Source organism: Zeugodacus cucurbitae, chromosome 3, assembly GCF_028554725.1.
Source record: "Zeugodacus cucurbitae isolate PBARC_wt_2022May chromosome 3, idZeuCucr1.2, whole genome shotgun sequence".
NCBI lineage: Eukaryota > Metazoa > Arthropoda > Insecta > Diptera > Tephritidae > Zeugodacus > Zeugodacus cucurbitae.
In genome coordinates this window covers 55,860,216-55,883,326 of record NC_071668.1, presented here as the reverse complement: position 1 = coordinate 55,883,326, position 23,111 = coordinate 55,860,216, and the positions used below count along the sequence as shown (strand labels likewise).

At 36.7% G+C, this 23,111-nt stretch overlaps 1 protein-coding gene across 1 annotated transcript; it reads left to right on the top strand.

Moving 5' to 3' along the window:
• Positions 1-50: 50 nt before the first annotated feature.
• On the top strand, positions 51-23,111 carry LOC105216532 (homeobox protein H2.0). Its single transcript, XM_011191072.3, has 3 exons — positions 51-837; positions 22,004-22,620; positions 22,687-23,111. Exons 1-3 carry the CDS (start codon positions 231-233, stop codon positions 22,924-22,926), a joined length of 1,464 nt encoding a protein of 487 aa, XP_011189374.3. The 5' UTR covers positions 51-230; the 3' UTR covers positions 22,927-23,111.

Genomic DNA, 23,111 nt, shown 5'->3' with positions numbered 1-23,111 from the left:
TGCGCGATCGCATGCGGATGCTGGAGGCACTTCAGTGCAGCGTGACGACTCTTACCAATCGGTGCGACCCGCTAATCCGTGAATGAGTTAAACGTACGAAATTCGTGCGACCACCGACGCTAGTGTCTAAAGGATTATTCTTGAAAAAATAAAAAAAAAAAAATCTTCGTTAAATCGGTGTAAATTTACTTTCGAGTTCACGGAAAAATGCCATTTGTTTAACGTCGAAAATGGGAGTTTTAGAAATAGATCAGCGCCTAAATACGATAATGGAGTCAGCGCCAACGAATTTAACAATTGAAAAGCCCGTCGCCAGTGATGTGCATAAAAAGTGCTCCGGGAGCGTTGAAGAAATGCATGTTGAGTTCACAAAATCACTTGAAATCGATAATAGTAACAGTGAAAATAGTAATGCGTCGAAGCAACCACTTCCGGTTGGTGAAACAAAGATACAACTCAGTTTTAGTGTTGATCGTTTATTGAATATCGAAGAACCCCATTCAAATGGTAGAAGTAGTGCAAATGTATCGCATGAAGTTTGTGAAAGTGGGAAAAATTGCAACTCAAGTGAAGTGAAGTGTTTTGACGGTGCGAATATGTGTGCTTATGGTTCGTGTACGGATCCAAATTGTGCGGCACTCTTAGGCGGCGCTCCCACCGACATGCAACTTGACAATGTGTCGCGTAATTTGAAAAAGTATTCCATTTCGGCGCTCACCAATGAAATGCAAGAGAAGTTCTATCGACAAATACCGTCTCTGGCACCGCCATATTTGGATTTTAAAGCGATCGTGCGACCGACGCCAATTCGGATGGTGAATAATGCGCGTGAGGCTGGTAAGTGGAGCTGAAGACAGAGAACAGATTGATCAGACATATTTAACTGACACAGTCGCATGCTAAGCTGCATTCGAACTGCTAAAATATTCATCCACTGGATGTTAATCTACCGAAGGAAAACCATTTTTTAAAGTGGCTGCAAATAATTTGTCGCCTTTTAGCTCATTCGATTCGCGACGATCTTGTTTCAAGTTGTCATATAAGCAGGAATCATCTGACATAAACGGTATTTCACAGCTGTAATAGATAATGGCGCAATTGATATCCTCGAACTCATTCCATGTGTTATATCTTCCTTAATACTCATTGCATTCTAATTCAAATCCTCAAAGATTTGTCATACTGTTATTAAAAAAGTCGTATCGGACTATTCAACTATTGAAGACAAGAAGACAGAAACAACGTGTTCTTTTTAAAGTGGAGACAATTGGGCTAAAGATTTAACCATATTTATTACCGACGGCGAAGATTTCATGTAGGAAACAGCTTTAAACTTAGGTTGGGTTAGTCTGATTGGTCAAAGCCACACATGGATCAGTTTTGGTCCTTTGTGATACCAGATGGAGTGCCGTCACGTGGTCATCCTTTAGGATGCCTGCGCTTGTCGCTAATTTTACAAGGTTTTGAGGTTTTACGAGCGATACCTATTCCAGATTCACGTACTGTGAGGCCCTAAGATATTGAAGCCGTTGCTTTGACAATGCAGGACAGGCGCATAAGAGATGCTCTATTGTTTCCCTTATACCTTGCTCTTGTCATCTCGATCCGTCAGCCCCATCTTACAAGCGTGTGATATCACCGCACAGCGACCGGTTAAAATCCAATGTGTATTTCTGGACTTCCACTTTCAACATGGTTTTAGAGGTTTTGCACGCCGGTCGCCGTCGATCCGTCAGCCCCATCTTACAAGCGTGTGATATCACCGCACAGCGACCGGTTAAAATCCAATGTGTATTTCTGGACTTCCACTTCCAACATGGTTTTAGAGGTTTTGCACGCCGGTATATTAATCCAGCGCGTTATGATCTTCCTTGCCTGTCTAGATCATCGTATAGACATTGCATGGGTTTGCCAAATTTGGGCGGGATATTTCCGTATGACAGTTGTACATCACTTTTGGCAACTCCGTCTACAATCTCGTTGCCTTCAACGTCTTTGTTGCTTGGCATCCAGTAGAAGTGTTCCTGGCAACTCCGTCATCTGTCACCCTGACACTCAATACATTTTTGAGAAGCAAAACGAGGTTATTGCCTTGATTGCTGCTTGACTGTCTACGTATATATTTACAAATGTGTCTGAAAAGGTTTTTAGTTGCCCTGTAAAGCTCTTTTATCAACTTTGTGGCATATATTTTGTTGAAGAAATTGATTAAAAGAAGGTTTAAAGATTTATTAAGTCGGATTTATATCTTATAAGGAAGCAACTAAGAGAGGCAGCCTTATAACATATGTAGTTTACAATACTTTGCATTGTTTTAAAAATCCTTATGACAGAGCCGTGAGCAAGTTGCTAGCGTTCAATGAACCGAAAATTTAAGGTTTTTATTAAGAAGGATCACCTCTTGGTATACAATAAGGGGTATGTCTGAGATGAAACAGGTTGTTATAAAATATAATAAAAATAATAGGTTACGTTAAAGGGCTGATCCGTGCGACAAGCGCCACTTAATCCACTAAAAACATGCACACAATCCTTAGTGTGGGTCACAAAGACCTGATGGTTGACAATATTGATTTGTGCCAATTCATTAGCTCCGCCGTAGGTATGACTACCGATATGTTTCAGCCTCAGATTTACAATCGTTAGATAGTGAAGGAGAACGATAGGAAATTATAGATTCTTCTCCTTGTCTTCCTACATACATTTTTTGAAATTGGCGTCGCAAAGTATTTTAGCCTTTCTGAACGGATGCCTATGGGTCAGTGCCCAATAACAAATGACAAAAGTGCCGCGATGGACTTTTCTAAAACAGCATACTTTCCACTCTAGGATCTCTAAATTTTTGGTATTATGAGTTTCCAAAGAAACAAACAATCCGTTTCAGATTCGACTTTTTGATAGAAATGTTTCAACAACAATTAAACTTCCATGGAATTTTCAATAAAATATAATTTATCAGATTTGTATATCATCACTGTCAGTCTTCATTCGATTTCTGCAAAAATACGTGACTAACGACAAGCGAAAAGCTTTGATCACACCACTTCAATTGTTATTAGCACTACAGAGAATCGACGGACACTTGTCTAGAGAGAAATTTCTCTGAAATAGAAAGCGCTACTGTTATAATGATATCGCTTCGCTCCGCTCCGCTATTGAAGAATTTCATTTGTTTGTATTATTCGATTGTTAACCTGTGACCATATTGCATACACACCAGCTCTGTCAGTGGATGAACCCATCATCCGGGAGTAAACAGATGGCAAATGTTCTTGACGCAAACAATTCTCGTTGCTGCCACAAATTGTGACTTCCTTTATTTCATAATTCCTGTGTCCATTTGCCATCAAAGCCCACAAGCGCAGAGGGGTGGCTCCTCCAACGCGTTGTTTATGAGTGCAGTGTACATTCGAAAGAGAAATAAGCAAACAGCAAGCAATGTTTCTATGGACGCTAAGAATTAGTACGCGGCGGATGGAAAAATAAATTTTCAAATCATAATTGTAGCAGTTTATTGTATTTCTATTATTTATTTACACATAAACAGGCAATACGTAAATATTTGCGGTTCTTAATTTTTTGTTTGGATAGTGTATGTAAATTATGCCCTCAAGGTGTTGTACGCAAATGAGGTGGATGAGCTCGGCACGCACATACCCAAGTCTCTTATTTGTATGTATATTGTATATGTATATGTGAATAGAGGCAAATCGTTTTTTTTTAATTAGCGCGTGAAACATTTATGATAATTATTAAATGTTGAAGTTGAAAACTGCAGTCAAATATTAAAATATTTTAATGAGCATAACCATATACACCCACTTGGGTTGAGTATAGAATTTTCATTACACATCAATAAATTATACATACACATCATATGCTTATGTAAATAATTTAATTATAAAAAAATCTACACCTGTTCATTAGATCATTATTAATATCTTGTCAACGCATTTGCTATGTATTGTTATTTAAATATTTTTAGCTGTCATCGATTCGCCAATTCCGTACTCTTTATTTATGGGTGTTGATCTCTTGTAAAAAATGTTAAATTTAAATGTAACAAGTAAGGAAAGGCTAAGTTCGGGTGCAACCGAACATTTTATACTCTCGCAATTTACTGAAGTAATTTTATGAAGATAATACACAAATTTACCCATAAATTCGGCTTAAGAGAATAACGAAAATCAGCATATATAGTATATGAGGGCTGAGGTAATACCTGAACTGATTTCATTCATTGTCACCAGCAAGGTGCACTGTATCCAAGACTATACGCTCAATTAATTTTGCTAAAATATCTCTCATATATTTACCAATACATACATATGTATATGAGGAATAAAGCCCTTTTGAAAAACCTATAATAAGGTATATGGGAGCTTTAAGATGTTATGACCCTATTTTAATAATTTTTGGAACAGAGACACACTATTAGAAGAAAACAATTTGCTCTGAATTACATTGAATTATCTGAAAGATTTACCCATATTTTCGGTTAAAATTTACCTTTAGGCGCTGAGTTCAACATGTTCGATATCTGGGGTCTTGAAAAGTTATAGTCCGTTTTCGACAATTTTTTCACAAGTGAAGCTAGAGTGATATGCACTATATGTGTAAAGTTTTATTCCGCTAACTTCATTGGTTCCTTATGTATCCATTATAAAGTGAAGGAATCAGATGGAATTCAAAATTGAGTTATGAGGAAAGTAGTCGTGGTTGTGAACCGATTTCGCCCATTTTTAAGCCGTGTTATCAGGGTGTCAAAAAAATATTATATACCGAATTTCATTCGAATTGGTCGAGTAGTTCCTGAGATGGTTTTTGACCCATAAGAGTGTGATGCCACGCCCATTTTCCATTTTGTAAAAAAATTTTGAGTGCAGCTTCCTTCTGCTATTTCTTCTGTAAAATTTAGTGTGTCTGACGTTTTTCGTTAGTGAGTTAACCCAGTTTTAGTTATTTTCACCTAACCTTTGTATGGGAGGTGGGCGTGGTTATTATCCGATTTCTTTCATTTTTGGACTGTATAAGGAAACGGCTACGACTGCAGAAAGTTTGGTTTATATAGCTCGATTGGTTTGCGAATTATATACATAAAACTTATTTGAGAGTGTACACGAATACCGTGGAGAGTCGATTCGGCAACGTTTGCAGCAACTCGGACTAACGTATGGAACGACTTGGATCATTTTACGTGGAGATCTTAAATTAAAATCGTACAAAATACAGTTTGTGCAAGAACTGAAGCTGCTCGACCTTCCCAAGCGACTTCGCTTCGCTCTATGGACTCTTGAAAAGTTCTAAGACGTAAGTCCGACGTTCCCGAGTCAAATTTCGTTCAGCGATGAAGCCCATTTCTGTCTCAATGGGTATGAAACAAGCAAAATTGTCGAATTTTGGACGAATAGCAACATGGAGAGATTCAAGAACAGTCATTTCATCCAGAAAAAACAACGCTTTGGACTAGTTTGTGGGCCTGTAGAATTATCGGTCCATATTTCTTCAAAAAATGGTAGTTATCGCGTTATGATAACCGACTATTTGATGCCTGAAAATGAAGCTCGTAATCTTGGCGACATTTAGTTTCAACAAGACTGCTTCACTTCCCACACATCGCATCAATTAATGGATTTTTTGAGAGAACACTTCGGTGAGCAATGTTTTAGGCCGGGCGAGTGGCCACCAAGATCGTGGGATACCGTAAGGCTTTTTCCTGTGGTGGATATGACAGTTACCAGGCGAAATGCTCGTACGAGTCATCGAAAGTTGGACTCAAAGGATGGATCAATTGAGACGTAGACGTGCCTAACATTTGAAAGAGATAGTCTTTAAAAAAATAAATGCCAAAGAAAGATCTTCCGAATGATAATAAACGTTTTCCATTAAATTTGACTTTTCTGAAGTTTTGTGTTTAAAAAGTAGGGAACCTCGAAATGAATCACACTATACAAATCTATGCCCTTTGTAGGGTCTGTTGGCCAAAGACAAGTTTGTATAGTGTCTTAAAAAATCAAAATCAGAGCACCGTGTATTAACCAGATTCGATGAAAACTAGCTCTACAATTTAAAATAAAGTTAAGTTTAAATTCTATACCAATTCAATCCTCGACCAAACAGGAAACTTTTGAAATCAATTTCAGTTGGTGTTGTATGGTCGATGTTATACAATTTCCTTTCCAATGAATCTGAAAACTTCTCTCAGGAAAATTAAACACTTTTTTTTAAGTAACCATTGATAGAATCCGCAATCAAAAGGAAATCCGCAAAGTAATCACTACACGGAAACCGAAATATTTGATTGTAAAAAATGATAAAGATATCCAATTTTACAACAACACACATAAATCATGTTACAAATAACAAAAATAACAACTCAACATGCCACTTTTATTGTACAAGAGGTCATATCCATGTAGTACTCACACTCACGCACACACATATAAACACTTTTACTTTCCGGCAGGCACACTCTTATACGCACACGGATTTTCACAATTTTTTAAACGGGAAATCCAATGCGGCCGCCCGAAGCGTTCAATTTATAAAACAATGAATTATCTTCATAAATGTTGAAAAATTTATTGAGGAATATATGGTAAATATTTATATTTACTTTGCCATATTTCGCCGCACAATAAGTACGTATCATCCGTAATAATACATTGTACAAATACAATAAACGGTTTAACATATTAATTTGTTTTGCTTGAATTTCCCTACGAAAATCCGAAAAAAATTAAACCACTTGAGGGTGAGCATGTGCGTGTGTGGGTGAAGTGCTGAAAATGCGCAACGCACGGCCGCTGATATGCGGATATGATGAAGCGCAGCATCGATTCAAGGTGTGCGGTGTGAAAGATACTTTTACTTCTAGTGTTTGTTGTTTTTGCTGCGGTGTGAACGCGGGAAATCGCAACTTAATGAGTCTCATTAAGGCATCATGCTGAATGCCTAGCTGTACGCAGCAGCGTGTGCTAATCAACACTTAAACGTTTTCCGCTAAAAAAGCAGTGTGAACAAACCCTATAAAATCTTACAAATCTAAATGTATGTGAATAGCAACATAGAAGTACATACACCTTGTAGTATGTTCTAATGGGATGTAGCGACGAAACCGTTTCTTAAATGCTTGAATATATTATAGTTTTTCAACCAGTGCTGGAAGAATTCATTCGTTGATATTCGGTCTGAGAGTTCGCTCTTGGAAGCCCAGTGTGAATTAATAACTTGGACCGATATATTAACAAATATCAGAAAAACTATCGACTATGAACTTAAAGATATACATATATATATATATTTGGGGTACGAGGTCGCTGTTCACGTGGTCTTTCCAACGGAATGGATGTTTTCCGTTTCCTCTGCTTCCACCAGTGGGTACTGCATCGAACACTTTCAAAGCTGGAGTGTTTCCATCCATTCGAACAACATGACCCAGCCAATGAAGCCGCTGTTTATATATTCCCTGAACGCTGTCTATGTCGTCCTAAGGTCCATAAATATTCCACGAAACCTTTCTCGCGAAAGCTCTTAGTATCGTCTTATTATCCATGCTTCTGAACCATATAGCAAGACGGGCTCTGTTTGATCTTCTATTAGATTATTTTAATTATTTTTTACGTGGTGTGGTGTGGTGTTGATTAGTGTGGTGTGTCCTAAGCCACTGGGTGAGTACACCTTCTCACTTTAGCTTGTCTCTCAACGCCTGTTTTTTTGGATACCCAGAGGATACTTGGTCTAAACCAGGAACTCGTGAGCTACTTGAGCCATATGCAATAGAATCGCCCCTGGGCACTGTCAAGTCAATGACAGTCAGAAACCATGTTCACTTTCGTGAAAATATTAATATTAAATATTTACGTCCCAATAAAAAGTCTGAACTATAAAGAAATTTTTAACGTTCTTAATGAAATTTAGTAATGTATTGTTAGTCAATTTCCGAGGTCCTTTGGAATTGAACCACTACGTGGAATGTGTTCTCATTTCTAAACGATCTCACTATTTAGACGTCATACTACTTCTTCCTTTAATTTTATTTCGTTTTGAATCTAGACCGAGTTTCTTTATTCCGATTTCGAGGCGTGCAGCTGGATCGGTGATACGAAATATTTTGTAGCCACTGTACAAGGGCCCAAATAACAATTAGACACTAACATTTCGAATTTGCGACTGGGCTGAAGATTTCAGAGTCTGTTCAACGAAAATTTTTTCTACTTGTTTCGAGGGTAATACCTGATTTTCTTTGATGTACTCAGCTATGACTCTCTAAAGGTTAATGAAAGCGAGGCCTTGTTATATTTCCCATTATATAGAGTATTAATATCATATAATATGTACAATTAAGAGATGATTCTCTGTGAATGTCAAGGGGTAGATATCCGCAACTGCAAAGAGTCTCACTTAGACAGCTTCGAGTTCTTTGTGGCATCCAAATACTTCTAACGGACCAACAATAGCCTTATGATTCGACAAAACGCTTGAAGTCTGTTATAAAGTTCTAAAGTCGGCTAATGTCGGTATCAGTAATTTCGCTGCCTTTCTTTCTTAGTAACGCTCGTCCTTATTTTTTAACATTAGTTTGGCTAATACTGGACATTGAAGTAGGACATGCTGGGATGATTCCTCTTCGCCTTCCTCCATGCAACTTTGGCAACTTGCATCTGGCTTGATACCTAACCTCACCGTATTTGTACCTATTGGACACCAATGAACATATCAATGATTCCGGCGAGCTAAGCCTTCGTAAGAGACAGCAGCTGGAATGACTCAAGTGGAGTCAATGTGTCCAGCGCTCTAGTGCAACTGGACCTTGGGCGCATTTTTGGTAGGGATTCTAGCTTAAGAGAGAAGTGGGCCTTGAGTAGTTAAAATCCAAAGGGGTCTTTATAAAATCCATGTTTGAAAAGAAACTTTTTGTATTTATATTCGCAACAAAGTTGCTAGAGAGTATTAAAGTTTTGTTCACATAACGGTTGTTTGTAACACCCAAAATTAAACGAGCTAGATATAGGGTTATATATACCAAAGTGATCAGGCTGAAGAGTGGAGTTCAAATCCGAATGTCTGCCTGTCCGTCCGTCCGTCCGTCTGTGCAAGCTGTAACTTGAGTAGAAATTAAGATATCTTGATGAAACTTGGCACACTTATTTCTTGGCACCATAGGAAGGTTGCTTTCGAATATGAAAATCGGACAACTGCCATGCCCACAAAATGGCGAAAACCGAAAACACACAAAGTGCCATAACTAAGCCATAAATAAAGCTATGGAAATAAAATTTGAGATGAAGGATCGCACTATGAAGGGGCATACTTGGATGTAATTTTTTTGGGGAAGTGGGCGTGGCCCCGCCCCCAAATAGGTTTTTTGTACATATCTCGCAAACCAATAGAGCTATATAAACCAAACTTTCTGCAGTCGTTTTTAGCCACTTCTTAATACAGTCACAAAATGAAAGAAATCGGATAATAACCACGCCCACCTCCCATTCAAAGGTTAGGTTGAAAATTACTAAAAGTGGGTTAACTCACTAACGAAAAACGTCAGAAACACTAAATTTCACATAAGAAATGGCAGATGGAAGCTGAACTCAGATTTTTTACAAAATGGAAAATGGGCGTGGCGTCGCCCACTTATGGGTCAAAACCATATCTCAGGAACTACTAGACCGATTTCAATGAAACTTGGTTTGTAATAGTTTCCTTAGATCCCAATGGTATGTTGTGAAAATAGGCCAAATCGGTTCACAACCACGCCTACTTCCTATATACCAGAACTTTGAAGTGGATCTGAATGGTTTACATTACAATATATAAAGTAAGCGCTAGTGAAGATATCGGGGCAGAGCTTTGGACAAATAATATGTTTATAGTGTGGCACCCCCATTCTAAAAATAGCCGAAATCGGACCATAGGATTTTAAGGCCCCATATATCGAACACGAGGACCTCGGTGCTTCTAACCTAATATTAGGGTTTCCAACTTTCAATGGACTTTATACAATATATATGACGCATATGTGGGTCAAATTGTGTATTATATAATATTAATGAAGTTAAATAGTTAAATTGCGAGAGTATATAATGTTCGGTTACACCCGAACTTAGCCCTTCCTGACTTGTTTTATAGAACTTTTAGTATTATCATTTTTCCACCATAGGACGAAACACAACATTTCAGCGCATGTGTAGGAGGTAACACAAGATTGGTATGATTTGTTCGATTTGCTGCTCTCTAAAGCTGAGCTAATCGATAACAGCTTACAACATTGATGTTAATGGTTATTACAAAGTGTAGGAGTATGTTGGATGTAGGACATTTATGTTTCATTTCAATAAACAAGGTTTTCGCGTAAAACTATGAGAACCCCTATATGCTAAATAAGCAACTGCTAGATCTATGCTAAACTTAAACTTAGGCGATTTCTTGCAGGGTGGCGGACGTGGGCCAATATATGTCTATTTGTATATAAACTGTATTATATTTATTTGTCTTAGCGCACTAAACATACACGCTATGTGGTCTATAAAAATACGAAAATTTTCGTAAATTTAAATTCCTGCGCTGTTGCATATTCTATTCGCAATGAAATCAAATAATTCTTTCCGCTACTTAACCGTAGCGCATCTGTAGCGCGCCAACACACCGCAATGAGCTATGAATTTCTCAAATAAATAAGAAATACAAACACAACTACTTCTACATATGTACATATATATATGTGCAGTTGTTTGTGTGTAAGTAGTTTATTTATCACCTGCTTAACATTTATTACCTTTTATTCGCATTTTCCAAGTTATTGTATATTTTTCTATCACCACCGCCACAGACCAGCCGTGTGCGCTCTACGCGCTTTTTGGCAAAATCGAAAAAAAAAACAAAAATTATAATAATTAAATACGAAAATATGCGCTTTTGACTTTTATGCACTGTAGCATTGTGCGCGCAAAAGACAACAATCCATATATTTAGTCACTGGAAGCAAATGCCATGAGATGCGCACGCAGCCGCTGACGGCGGTGCATATTGAGCGTGCTACACTAGCGCTTGCTGCTGCACATTGCTTTTGTTGTTGCACTTGCAATTGCAGCGCCGCTGTGTTGGCAGCAACATTTGGTTTATTTCATCCGCAATTGTAATGAGTTTACCGATTTTCCACACCTTGATGTAAACACAAGCGCGCTGCTGCGGCGCGTTGCAGTGTCATAGCCGCCATCAGTATGCAGCGGCCTTGCCGCTTAATTAGCGCTTCCACTTTTACTTCCCGCCGCGGCCAAATACACAACAATAATGCACTCACACACACACATTTGTATGTATGTATATATTCCAATGGACGCGCATCACTGTGTGCGTGTGTTTACATGTGTGAGCGCGTCTATTATTCTCTTCTGTAAAGCGTAATCGATTTGCCACTCAACGCGCCATGCGCGTTCACATCCACCTACGCGCTGTTTTCATGCGTTTATGCATATTTGTTGATCGTGGTTATCAACAAGCTGTTTTTTTGTTGCTGTGATTTTTTGTTTTTGTTATTGTTACGCTTATTATTGGCTCCAAGAGGTAATGTGTTCATCATCCTTAACTCGTATTTTATCTAAAATATTGACTCACTACTCAGTTGCGCCTTTCTCATTAGCGCACTTGTTATTGTTTTACTTTTTGTAATTGTTGTTGCTGCTGCACTTGCATTTTGCCGTTGACTTATGCTTATACGCTTCCGTATTTAAATTACCAACGTTGCGGTGCATTATCGCCTTTCACATGTAATTTGTTAGTTTACCTTAATTACTTTGAATATTTTCAAATGAGTTTTTATTACGTGCAATACATGTGTAGGCACGCTCATTTACACTTGTATGCATAAAGATATGCTCTCAAGTGTGTGTATGTATGTATATAAGAGTAGATTTATTAGAAAGCGCTTCCATTCCTTGAGTATGAGTCGGCGTGATTTCCTTTGTGGGTTTTATATATGGGAGGAGAGTAATGTGCAATTAATTACTTTAAAAATCCCCAAAAATTGTTACTCTGAATAACATCAATTGTTTTCTTTTAATTTAATAAAATAATATGGTGGAGAACAGATTTTCTTATGTAAATTAAAACAGTTCCAAAGAAAGTATTTGTTAATTTATAATGAAAAACCATCCAACTAACATTTTCTCTACAGTGGGACAAATATTGTGATAAACTGTATAAAAACCAATCAAAATACTTCATAAGTGTGGAATTTATGAGTTAAATTTTCAAGAAATGATTTATAGAAAATTTTAATACTCCTAACAACACCTAAAAACACCGATACACATTTTCAAATCATTTGAACGGATCCTCGTCGCACAAAAACGGATACCTCTATTAGACTGACACCTCCTTTGTGCGGACATTTTGTATGCACCAAGTTAAGGTTTTAGAACAAATTCTCTTAGGGTACCTGCAAAGTGGACGCTCAAAGCCGAGCCGAGCGCAACGCTGATGAATGCTAGAAATAAGCGTCAAAACTGTGCGCATACATTTTCATACGAAATCACACAGTTAGTGCAGAGTGGAAGTTGACCGAGGCAGAGCGTAACGCTGATCAACGCTAGAAAAACAGTTTTGAAGTGTTTTTCGGCGCTGAAACGTATTTATTCACTTTATTTTTGCAATTTTAAGTTCAAATATGTACATATGTTACTAACCTGATATTTATACTCTCGCAACAAAGATGCTAAAGAGAGTATTATAGTTTTGTTCACATAACGGTTGTTTGTAACACCCAAAACTAAACGAGTTAGATATAGGGTTATATATAACCAAAGTGATAGGGGTGAAGATTGGAGTTCAAATCCGAATGTCTGTCTGTCCGTCCGTCCGTCCGTCTGTGCAAGCTGTAACTTGAGTAAAAATTAAGATATCTTGATGAAATGGCGAAAATCGAAAACACATAAAGTGCCATAACTAAGCCATAAATAAAGCTATGGAAATAAAATTTGGTATGAAGGATCTCACTATGAAGGGGCATATTTGGATGTAATTTTTTGGGGAAGTGGGCGTGGCCCCGCCCCCAAATAGGTTTTTTGTATATATCTCGCAAACCAATAGAGCTATATAAACCAAACTTTCTGCAGTCGTTTTTTTTTTAGCTATTTCCTTATACAGTCTAAAAATGAAGGAAATCGGATAATAACCGCGCCCCCCTCAAATACAAAGATTGGGTTGAAAATTACTAAAAGTGGGTTAACTCATTAACGAAAAACGTCGGAAACACTAAATTTCACATAAGAAATGGCAAATGAAAGCTGCACTCAGATTTTGTTACAAAATGGAAAATGGGCGTGGCGTCGCCCACTTATGGGTCAAAAACCATATCTCAGGAACTACTCGACCGATTTCAATGAAACTTGGTTTGTAATAGTTTCCTTACATCCCAATAATATGTTGTGAAAATACGCCAAATCGCTTCACAACCACGCCTACTTCCTATATACCAGAACTTTGAAGACAATCCGAATCGTTTACTTTACAATATATAAAGTAAGCGCTAGTGAAGATATCGGGGCAGAGCTTTGCACAAATACTATGTTTATAGTGTGGCAGCCCCATTCTAAAAAACGCCGAAATCGGATCATAGTTTTTAAAGCCCCATATATCGAACACGAGGGCCTCGGTGCTTCTAACCTAATATTAGGGTTTCCAACTTTCAATGGACTTTATACAATATATATGACGAATATGTGGGTCAAATTGTGTATTATATAATATAAATAAAGTTAAATAAATAAATTGTGAGAGTATAAAATGTTCGGTTACACCCGAACTTAGCCCTTCCTTACTTGTTTTAATTTAAATTTGAATTAAATAAATTAAATTCTAAAAAGTTATTTAATATAATAATATTATAATATTAAAAAAAAAATATAATTATTGATTAAAATTAATAGGGTAATCGAATGTTTTGATTTATATTCCAAAAGCTTTTGCGAATATCGTATTAAATCAGTATACAAATATTTAAAGATTAAAGTGCAAAAGTACACATGTACATAGGTGTATAATAACAAATTAATCGCGGAATTCAGCGCTAAACTCTCGCAACCACTCTGCGGCACCTAAAATTGATCAGCGCTGATCGAAATCAGTCTAGCGTTTGGCTCGGCTTTGAGCGTCCACTCTACAGGCACTCTAAAGGCGGGCACCTCTCTTGGGCGGAGATAACTCGCTCGACGGTGAGTGTCAGTCAAAGAAGTGTTTCACTATAATTGAATTGAAGATTTGGTATGCCGACAGTAGCGACATCCAATTATAAAACATTTCTCAAACAAATTTTCATAAAACAATTTATATATCTTTAGTCGGTTTTTATAGAGTAACAATGGCGCTATCTATTTTTGGCAAATATAAATCATCAACAAAATTTATAAATTTAAATTTAATTAAATGCATTATTTAAATTGGACCGAAAAATTTCGACATATAAAGTATCGCCAATTAACAACTATCATATAAGTGTTTTTGCAACAATATCAAATTGCGATTGTAGAAGCAGTTGGAAATGGTAGGGTCGCAGTTGACACCTCGATGGATTAATAGCATTTCCAACAGATTTCTGTCACTTCATTGACTTGAAAGAGAAGTTTTCCTGACATGAAACCTCAATATGATAACCATAAATGACTGATTGAATAACCTATATTGGTGGTAAAAAAAAAAAAAAACAAAGATATCGATGATCTTAATGCGACAATTTAGAATTTCGGTCCAGGAGAGTTGACACAGCTACAAACCAGGATGACGTAGTCAATTATCCCAAACTATTTAAAATTGCCTGTACTATCACCACTCGCTTTGCAATTAAAAGTAGTGTGAGTTGTCATCATGCTGCGTAACATACTCGACCTCGAGTAATCAATATCGTCACCGAAGTCAAGATTGGGCCAACTTGATTTAATGATACCTTAGCCACAACAACGTGTGGCCGGGTCTGCTAGTTTATGTATATAGATATTCTATCTTTTTTAGAAAAATGCATAAAGTGGAACCAAATGTATCTTTACATTTTTAGGTATACGAATTCCAATGTACAAACTTAATCTATACTACTATTATAAAGAGGAAAAATTTGTATGTATGTTTGTAATGAATAAACTCAAAAATTACTGTGCCGATTTCAAAAATTAAAAGCTACAGTCACCCCGAGAAACATAGGCTATATTTTTTGCAAGAATCTCAACTTTCTGGAAATAGTTCCCAGGTGAAGGTATCTAAAAAACTCCGTGATGGAGAATATTATATCTGAATATTATTCTGAAACTAAAAATCGTCTTGCAAGTCATTCTCTTTGCATCACAAACGCATGACAAAGAGTCGAGTAAAGAGTGCTCGCAGCTGCTTGATGAACAAAATTTCAAAACCTCCCAAGTTCGCGCTTGAGTGTCGAGTACGGAGAGTGTGCACCGGATTGAAGAACAAAATATTAGAAATATACAAGCTCGCACTAGGGCGTCGAACTCTGAGCGTTCTCAACGTCTTCATAATCAGAGAGAAAGACATCGGACACCAAAGACTAGAGGTTGTAATCAAGTTTTAGATCATTGCAAATAAAATATAATTTCCGATTCGAATTTTCCGCATTTTACTTTTTTAAAATGAACCCACGCAAGAAACGAGAAAGTAAATACATTTATATATAAGTATGTAAAAGCTTATCACTTTTGAAATGTTTGTTTAAACCCGTGCGAAGCCGGAGCGGTCTTCTAGTCACAAATGAATATATGTGGCTTGGAAAGCATGAAGGGACGACATATTCGTCAGTTATCGTTGAATATATGTATATATTATAAAATAAAAGAAAGAGTAACAATTAAGAAAGAGCTAAGTTCGGGTGTAACCAAACATCATTTTAAAGGGTTTTTCAAAAGGGACGCTACTAAAAGTAGGGACATTAAACGACACCATTTTTCCATCACTCTTTTAACATTTCTCTTCAGTAAGATTTGTCATTTCATCATGGACAGATATACGATCCAACAAATGGAAATTATTAAAATTTGCCGCCTCGGTCGTGCGATTTGCCACCGTTAGACTGTTTTTTTTTTGTGGGGCTAGGTCAAATTTATGGCCTATGCCAACAAGCCAGCGACGATTGATGAACTTCGTATGAATATCGAACGTGAAATCGGCCGATTTATGCTTGAAAACCGTCGAAAATACTTTCACAGGAATAAAGAATTTCATGGATATCCCAAATTGTTATTGTTTTATTTAAACTTTAAACATTTAACTTTTTTAGCGTTCTTATATAGTATATGGGGCTGTGGTAATTCTGCGGCAATTCAAACTATCGTTGCCACCAAGCTGCCTTATTTCAAAGATTTTAATTTGGCTAAATTTTGCTATGATATCTCACATATTAACCGATATATACGGCACTAAATTCCCCGAAAGTTTGAAATTCGATATATCAAGATTATGATGGATAGAGGAACCCGATTTTTCCCATTTTTGGCACGAAGGCACACTATTACATGGAAAACATCCATTCTGAATTTCTATGGAACATCTGAAAGAATTATAAATTTTTTCGTTAAAAAATTAGCCACAATCTTGGGACCCGATATCTTCAATGGTGCTTTATTTATATATTGTAATGTGACCGGGCCAAATGGAATCAAATTCTATTATACGGGAAGTAGGCGTAACTCGGTTTTTAAATTGTAGCATTGGGATACCACTGTACAATGTTTGTAGCCGAATTTCGTGGAAATTGGGTCAGTAGTCCCTCAGATATAGTTTTTGACCCATTAGAGGGCCACAACAGAAATGTAACTATAATATTGCGAAAAGTTATTTTAAAAAATATCATTTGGTAAAGATAAGATTTGCTCGACTTCTTTTTTGAGCTTAGGTCATTGAAAACGGGAAGCAAACAATGGGATAAAAACTGTATTATCGGTGGTCTTTATGGTTTATATAGTTTTCTCGAAACTATCATCGCTGTCAATAGCTTCGAAAAATTAGTTTGTGTTATAGCGTTATATGACTTTTGTCAAATTTTCATGTTAGTCTGAAATGATAAAGTTAAACTATTAAACTGGAATATGCAAAATAAAGCTATAGCATTTTTCCTTCGTCGAAGAGCCTGCAATACGAACCGACGTAAAATTCATTTTCAAATTCAATATTTCTACTTTTCTTAGTGTTCATATATTTATGTACGTATTGCAAATTCCACACATTCCAGTCGAATCAAATCCCGATTTCCGGGGGTCTTCAGAGTTCACATTGCCAAAATATTCATTAATACACGTCTTGTGCCGTTGCTCCCACTTTTCACCGTTCGGTTTCTGAAATGTTCTTTCTTTTATCTAAATATGTATGCATGAAGGTATGCCTGCAGCAAAACGTATGCCTCAATATGATGATGAAGATCATTACTTAAATATCAACATTTTTTTTTTTGTTTTTCACTGGTTCAGAATATTTGAATACCAATAACGAAATGATGCAGGTTGTGCTGTGTTGTTGATGTTGTGGCTATTTTTGTGGTTATTGCTTTGTGGATGATGATACAATGCTATTTGATTTGATTATGTGGCGCTGATGTGTGGCAGATTGATCTGCTGGCCGGTAGGTCGGCAAGCCGAAAGACAAGCAAGCAGATCTTATCAAAATTGGCCCCCAACAGGCGCCTCATCTATCACCGTTGTGCATCAGCGTACCATTACTGATCGATCAGATCGTGTTCGTTGTTATTGCAACCACTCTCACTCACTCACTCCACTCACTCACTAAGTACAGGTGAATGGTGCTGATGATGAGTATTGGTTAATCGAATAGTTTGTTTGTTTGTTTATTTGTTATTCTGTTTGTCTGCAGCTTAGCGTCGGAACAATTAATTACCAACTGTATTTGGTCGATGGTATTTATTCCGCTGCTTTTTAAATAACTTTAACTGGAACTGCTGGGCATGTCTTCAAGTACACATACTTACATATGTATACATGCTTAAATGTGTTTGTAAATACATAATTCTTGCCGTGTCCGTAGAACTATTAATGAATGTACGCAAACGTTTCGTAATTGATTTGATTTTATTTGATTTTCGATTTAGCGAAATCGTGCTGATTTTTATTTTACCTTTCTATGGTTTGTTTATTTATACAAATGACCGAAAGGCAGAAATTCGCTAAATAGCCAAGTTGAACAAATTTTCCAGATGAAAAGAAAATACATTTCTACACATATGTACATACATAAGTATTTAAATAATCAATGTTTCCGATTGATTATCGCACAAATGGTGATTAATTGCGGTATTTGATGTGAATATAATGAATTGCAATTGCCTTTAAAATAGATTTATGTCTCTGTTTATGTCTAATAGATTTTCCTTAAACGTCATGAATCATCGTTTGAAGACGGGCAAAGAAGTTGTTTAAGGAAATTTGCATCAAAACGATTGTTTAGCATATACATACATATGTGGAGTGTAGACACAATTGAACAAAGTTAATTTTGAAATGAAAAAATACACTTGGTTTTCAATAATATTAGCAATAAATCATTTCAGGATATGTATGTTATTAATACTGACATAACGATAATATGAATTGGATTGATCACAATGCTATTGGCTTTGTTAGCATATTAGTCTCCCATTTCTTATTATACTCTCGCAACAAAGTTGCTAGAGAGTATTATAGTTTTGTTCACATAACGGTTGTTTGTAACACCCAAAACTAAACGATTTAGATATAGAGTCATATATACCAAAGTGATCAGGGTGACGAGTAGATTTGAAATCCGGATGTCTGTCCGTCCGTCCGTCTGTCCGTCTGTTCAAGCTGTAACTTGAGTAAAAATTAAGATATCTTAATGAAACTTGGTACAAATATTCCTTGACACCATAAGAAGGTTAAGTTCGAAAATGGGCGGAATCGGATCATTGCCACGCCCACAAAATGGCGAAAACCAAAAACACATATAGTGTCATAACTAAGCCATAAATGAAGTTATAAAAGTAAAGTAAAGTAAAATTTGGAATAAGGGATCGCACTAGGAAGGGGCATATTTGGATGTAATTTGTTTGGGAAAGCCCACAAATAGGTTATTTGTATTTAACTCGCAAACCAATAAAGCTATATAAACCAAACTTTCTGCAGGCGGTTCTCTTACGTACCCCACCACACACCTTGAAAATAGTTGAAATCGGATAATAACCACGCCCACCTCTCATACAAAGGTTATGTTGAAAATTACTAAAAGTGGGTTAACTAACTAACGAAAAACGTCAGAAACACTAAATTTTTCAAAAGAAATAGCAGAAGGGAGCTGTACTCAGATTTTTTTACAAAATGGAAAATGGGCGTGGCATCACCCTCTTATGGGTCAAAAACCATCTCAGGAACTTCTCGACCAATTCGAATGAAATTCGGTATATAATATTTTTTTGACACCCTGATAACACGGCTAAAAAATGGACGAAATCGGTTCACAACCACGACTACTTTCCTCATAACTCAATTTTGAATTCCATCTGATTCCTTCACTTTATAATGTATACATAAGGAACCAATGAAGTTAGCGGAATAAAACTTTACACAAATAGCGCATATCATCTCTGGCTTCACTTGAGAAAAAATTGTCGAAAACGGATCATAACTTTTCAATGCCCCAGATATCGAACATGTTGAACTCAGCGCCTAAGGACAAATTTTAACCGAAAATATGGGTAAATCTCTCAGATAATATAATGTAATTCAGAGGAAATTGTTTACTTCTAATAGTGTGTCTCTTTCCAAAAATTATTGAAATCGGGTCATAACATCTCCATATATCTCATTGTAGGTTTTTCAAAATTATTTTCTGCTAGCTCCCATATACCTAATTATAGGTTTTTCAAAAATACGGTGAGCTTTATTCCGTATATATGTATTGGTTAATATGTGAGCTATCTTAGCAAAATTAAGTGAGCGTATCGTCTTGGATATAGTGTACCTTACTGACGAAAATGAATGAAATCGGTTCAGGAATTACCTCAGCCCTCATATACTATATATGACGATTTTCGTTATTCTATTAAACTGTATGCCTAATTAATGGGTAAATTTGTGCTTTATCTTAATAAAATTTCTTCAATAAATTGCGAGAGTATAAAATGTTCGGTTGCACCCAAACTTAGGCTTTCCTTACTTGTTTTTGTTTCGTGACGTCCTGGACGCTACTGGGAATTTAATTTATTCATTTTATGTTGTTGTTTTGAGAGTTCCACATACGAATCAAATTGTCAGCATTATCTGGTATGGAATGCAATCGAACCTTCCAGCTCCGAAGCTTTTATCGATCCATTATTCAGTTACCATCTAATTAAGGATTACAGTGGAACTTCTCTAACTCGAATCACCATAATCCGCAAAAAACATCGAGGTAGAAAGAAACTTTAAAATATAGATTTATACATAGTTTTATTAATTTACTTCGCATAAAGTTTAATGTACACTCGTTAGAACATATATTCTGTAATTTTGTTTCGATATAGAAGGACTCTTTTAAAATTCTGTCTCGATAGTAAAATTTTAAACTTTTATTATGCCCTGGTCGGAAAGTTCGATTTAAGGAAATTTGGGTTATGAAAGGAAATTTGTATGGAATTTTATTTCTAAACGCTATTGCCAATTCAAAAGTTCGAGTTATAGAGGTCTTTGAGTTATAGAAGTTCGAGTTATGGAAGTCCTACTGTATATCGATTTTTTTGCGATTCAGCAGTGATTCGCAGATAGAAATTCGGATCATGGAACTTTGAGGCACTTTCACAACGGCAGTACATATAACTAAAGCCATCTCTTTGAAAAATAACGGATTTCTTTTTCTAAACCTATTATTTTCGAATATTGGTCTTAAACCATTGTTCTTAAAAGAAAAAAAATTAAACAGTTACGTAATAAATTGCTTGAAGAAATCGCGAATAACTTAATTTTTCTATCTATATATTATAATAATAAATTATTTGTATTTGAATATTAATTAAATTCCAAGAAATGTACATATATAGAGAGTGGCTCGCACTCCTTTCGTTACAAACTAGTATATACTAAATAAATTTATTCATGCAAGAAGCGTCATGGGTATCGGCCGACTCATTGCCAACTGGCCGATTAATCGGCAACGCCCAAAAATTGAAAATGTGTCGAACACTAGTATATACGGTAGACCGGGGCAGATTCGGCGGTGGGTTATAGTTAGCTTTCTGAGGATACTTGTTGCTTCAACAATATTTTGATGCACCATTGTTCACTACTGTAATATGAAATGTATTTCTTGTCTGTAATACCATATTTAATAAAATTAATTTACGTCAAATATTTGTTTCAAGAAGGTTTTTTACCTCATTACGGAGCCAGATTACATGGGCGACGAAGTTGCCCCAACATTGCCTTCGCTATGGGGCACATTCAGCGAATTCGATTATATTCACTAAACCTTAAACAAGTCTGTCTGTTTCGAAGCATTAAATACCTGCTGAAATTTAGGGCTCCAAAAAAAGGGACGAAGCTACCCCAGTCTCCACGAACAATTTGAACAAAATTCGGTAGTTGACATTATCTTGACATCTTTATACAATATTACAATTTGAAAATTAGAGATATGGCACTACAACCAATCTTCCATTTGATTCATTCGCTTTACCAATTGTAAATTAAGCAACACTGAAGATACTTTTCTATAAAAATTATCGTTATCGGGTTATAACTTCTCAAGCTCGATACGAAGACCTCAGTGTCTTTGACTGATTTTTCACTGAAAATATCAATATATCTCTGAGATATCGTAACGAAATTTATGAGGCGTTTTTCCATACCATACATTTATTGATCAAACACAAATGATCAAACAACTATTGTCTAACCACAAATCGAACAATTTGTGAAATTCGTAAAATGATTTAAAAAATATGCTTTATTATTACATATTTTGTATAACAAAACCCACACATCTAAATGTTAATCTTCAAAAATTACAGTGCAACTCCACACACCATACTCCACCATGGCCACAACTGCACTGCTACGTTTCCAACAACAGCAACAAAAATCGGCTGCAACACACGCACAAATGCTCGTCAATACGCCAGGAATTTTACAAAATCTAGGTGGCACTGGCGCTGTTAGTTTAGGTCTCAAATCTTTCCATAACCCCACTTTGAATATGCCAAACTTTGCGCCACCGACGCTGTCAGTGCGTTTCCCCACGTTAAAGACACATGCGCATCATTTACTGGACATTCCCATGAGTACCGCTAACCTTATGAATCACCATCGACAGCACCATCCGCATCATGTGACGCAAACGACAGACCTCACAACCTCAAGTCACGCCGCCGGCAGCAACACGTCCACACAACTACAACTAGCGACGGCAAGCGGGAGTAACGGAAGTATGAATAATAGCAACAACAATGGCAGCGGTGGTGGTGTGGGCGGTAGCAGTGGTGGCGGTAAACGGAAACGCTCTTGGTCACGTGCAGTGTTCAGCAATTTGCAGCGCAAAGGGCTCGAAATACAATTCCAACAGCAAAAATACATAACGAAGCCCGACCGGCGTAAGCTCGCGGCGCGTCTCAACCTCACCGATGCGCAGGTTAGTAGAGTCGCAAATAACTCTAGTACTTTAAGGAAACATAAGACATTCTAAAACATATTGCAGGTTAAGGTCTGGTTCCAGAATCGTCGCATGAAATGGCGTCATACGCGCGAAAATCTAAAAAGTGGCCAGGAAAAGCAAATACCATCGGCGACCACAACAGGTGCAACGTCCAATCACAAACAGGAGGGTAACGCACAAGTTGTTGCTGAAGAGAAGAACGGTATGGACGGTTATTCCAGCGATGATTCGTCTTGCGGTGAATTAAGTGAGAATGAAGATGAAATTGATGTGGTGCAATGAGGTATATTTCTTTTAGCGCGCTTACACACTGCGCTAATTGTATGTAGATATCAATAATTTTACTCGTATAAATACTCAAAAACATAAAGAAACCAAAAAGTGTATATGAAGCATTCATATTTATTTACTCATAAAATTTTTGTTACTCATTAGTGTTTAATTAAAATAAACTTGTTACGATATTG

Bases quoted from the DNA above. Each gene is read 5' to 3' on its own strand.
- LOC105216532 (XM_011191072.3), top strand. From the start codon at position 231: ATGGGAGTTTTAGAAATAGATCAGCGCCTAAATACGATAATGGAGTCA. The intron at 838-22,003 runs GTAAGTGGAGCT...CAAAAATTACAG, and splicing joins GAATAATGCGCGTGAGGCTG to TGCAACTCCACACACCATAC. The intron at 22,621-22,686 runs GTTAGTAGAGTC...AACATATTGCAG, and splicing joins TCAACCTCACCGATGCGCAG to GTTAAGGTCTGGTTCCAGAA.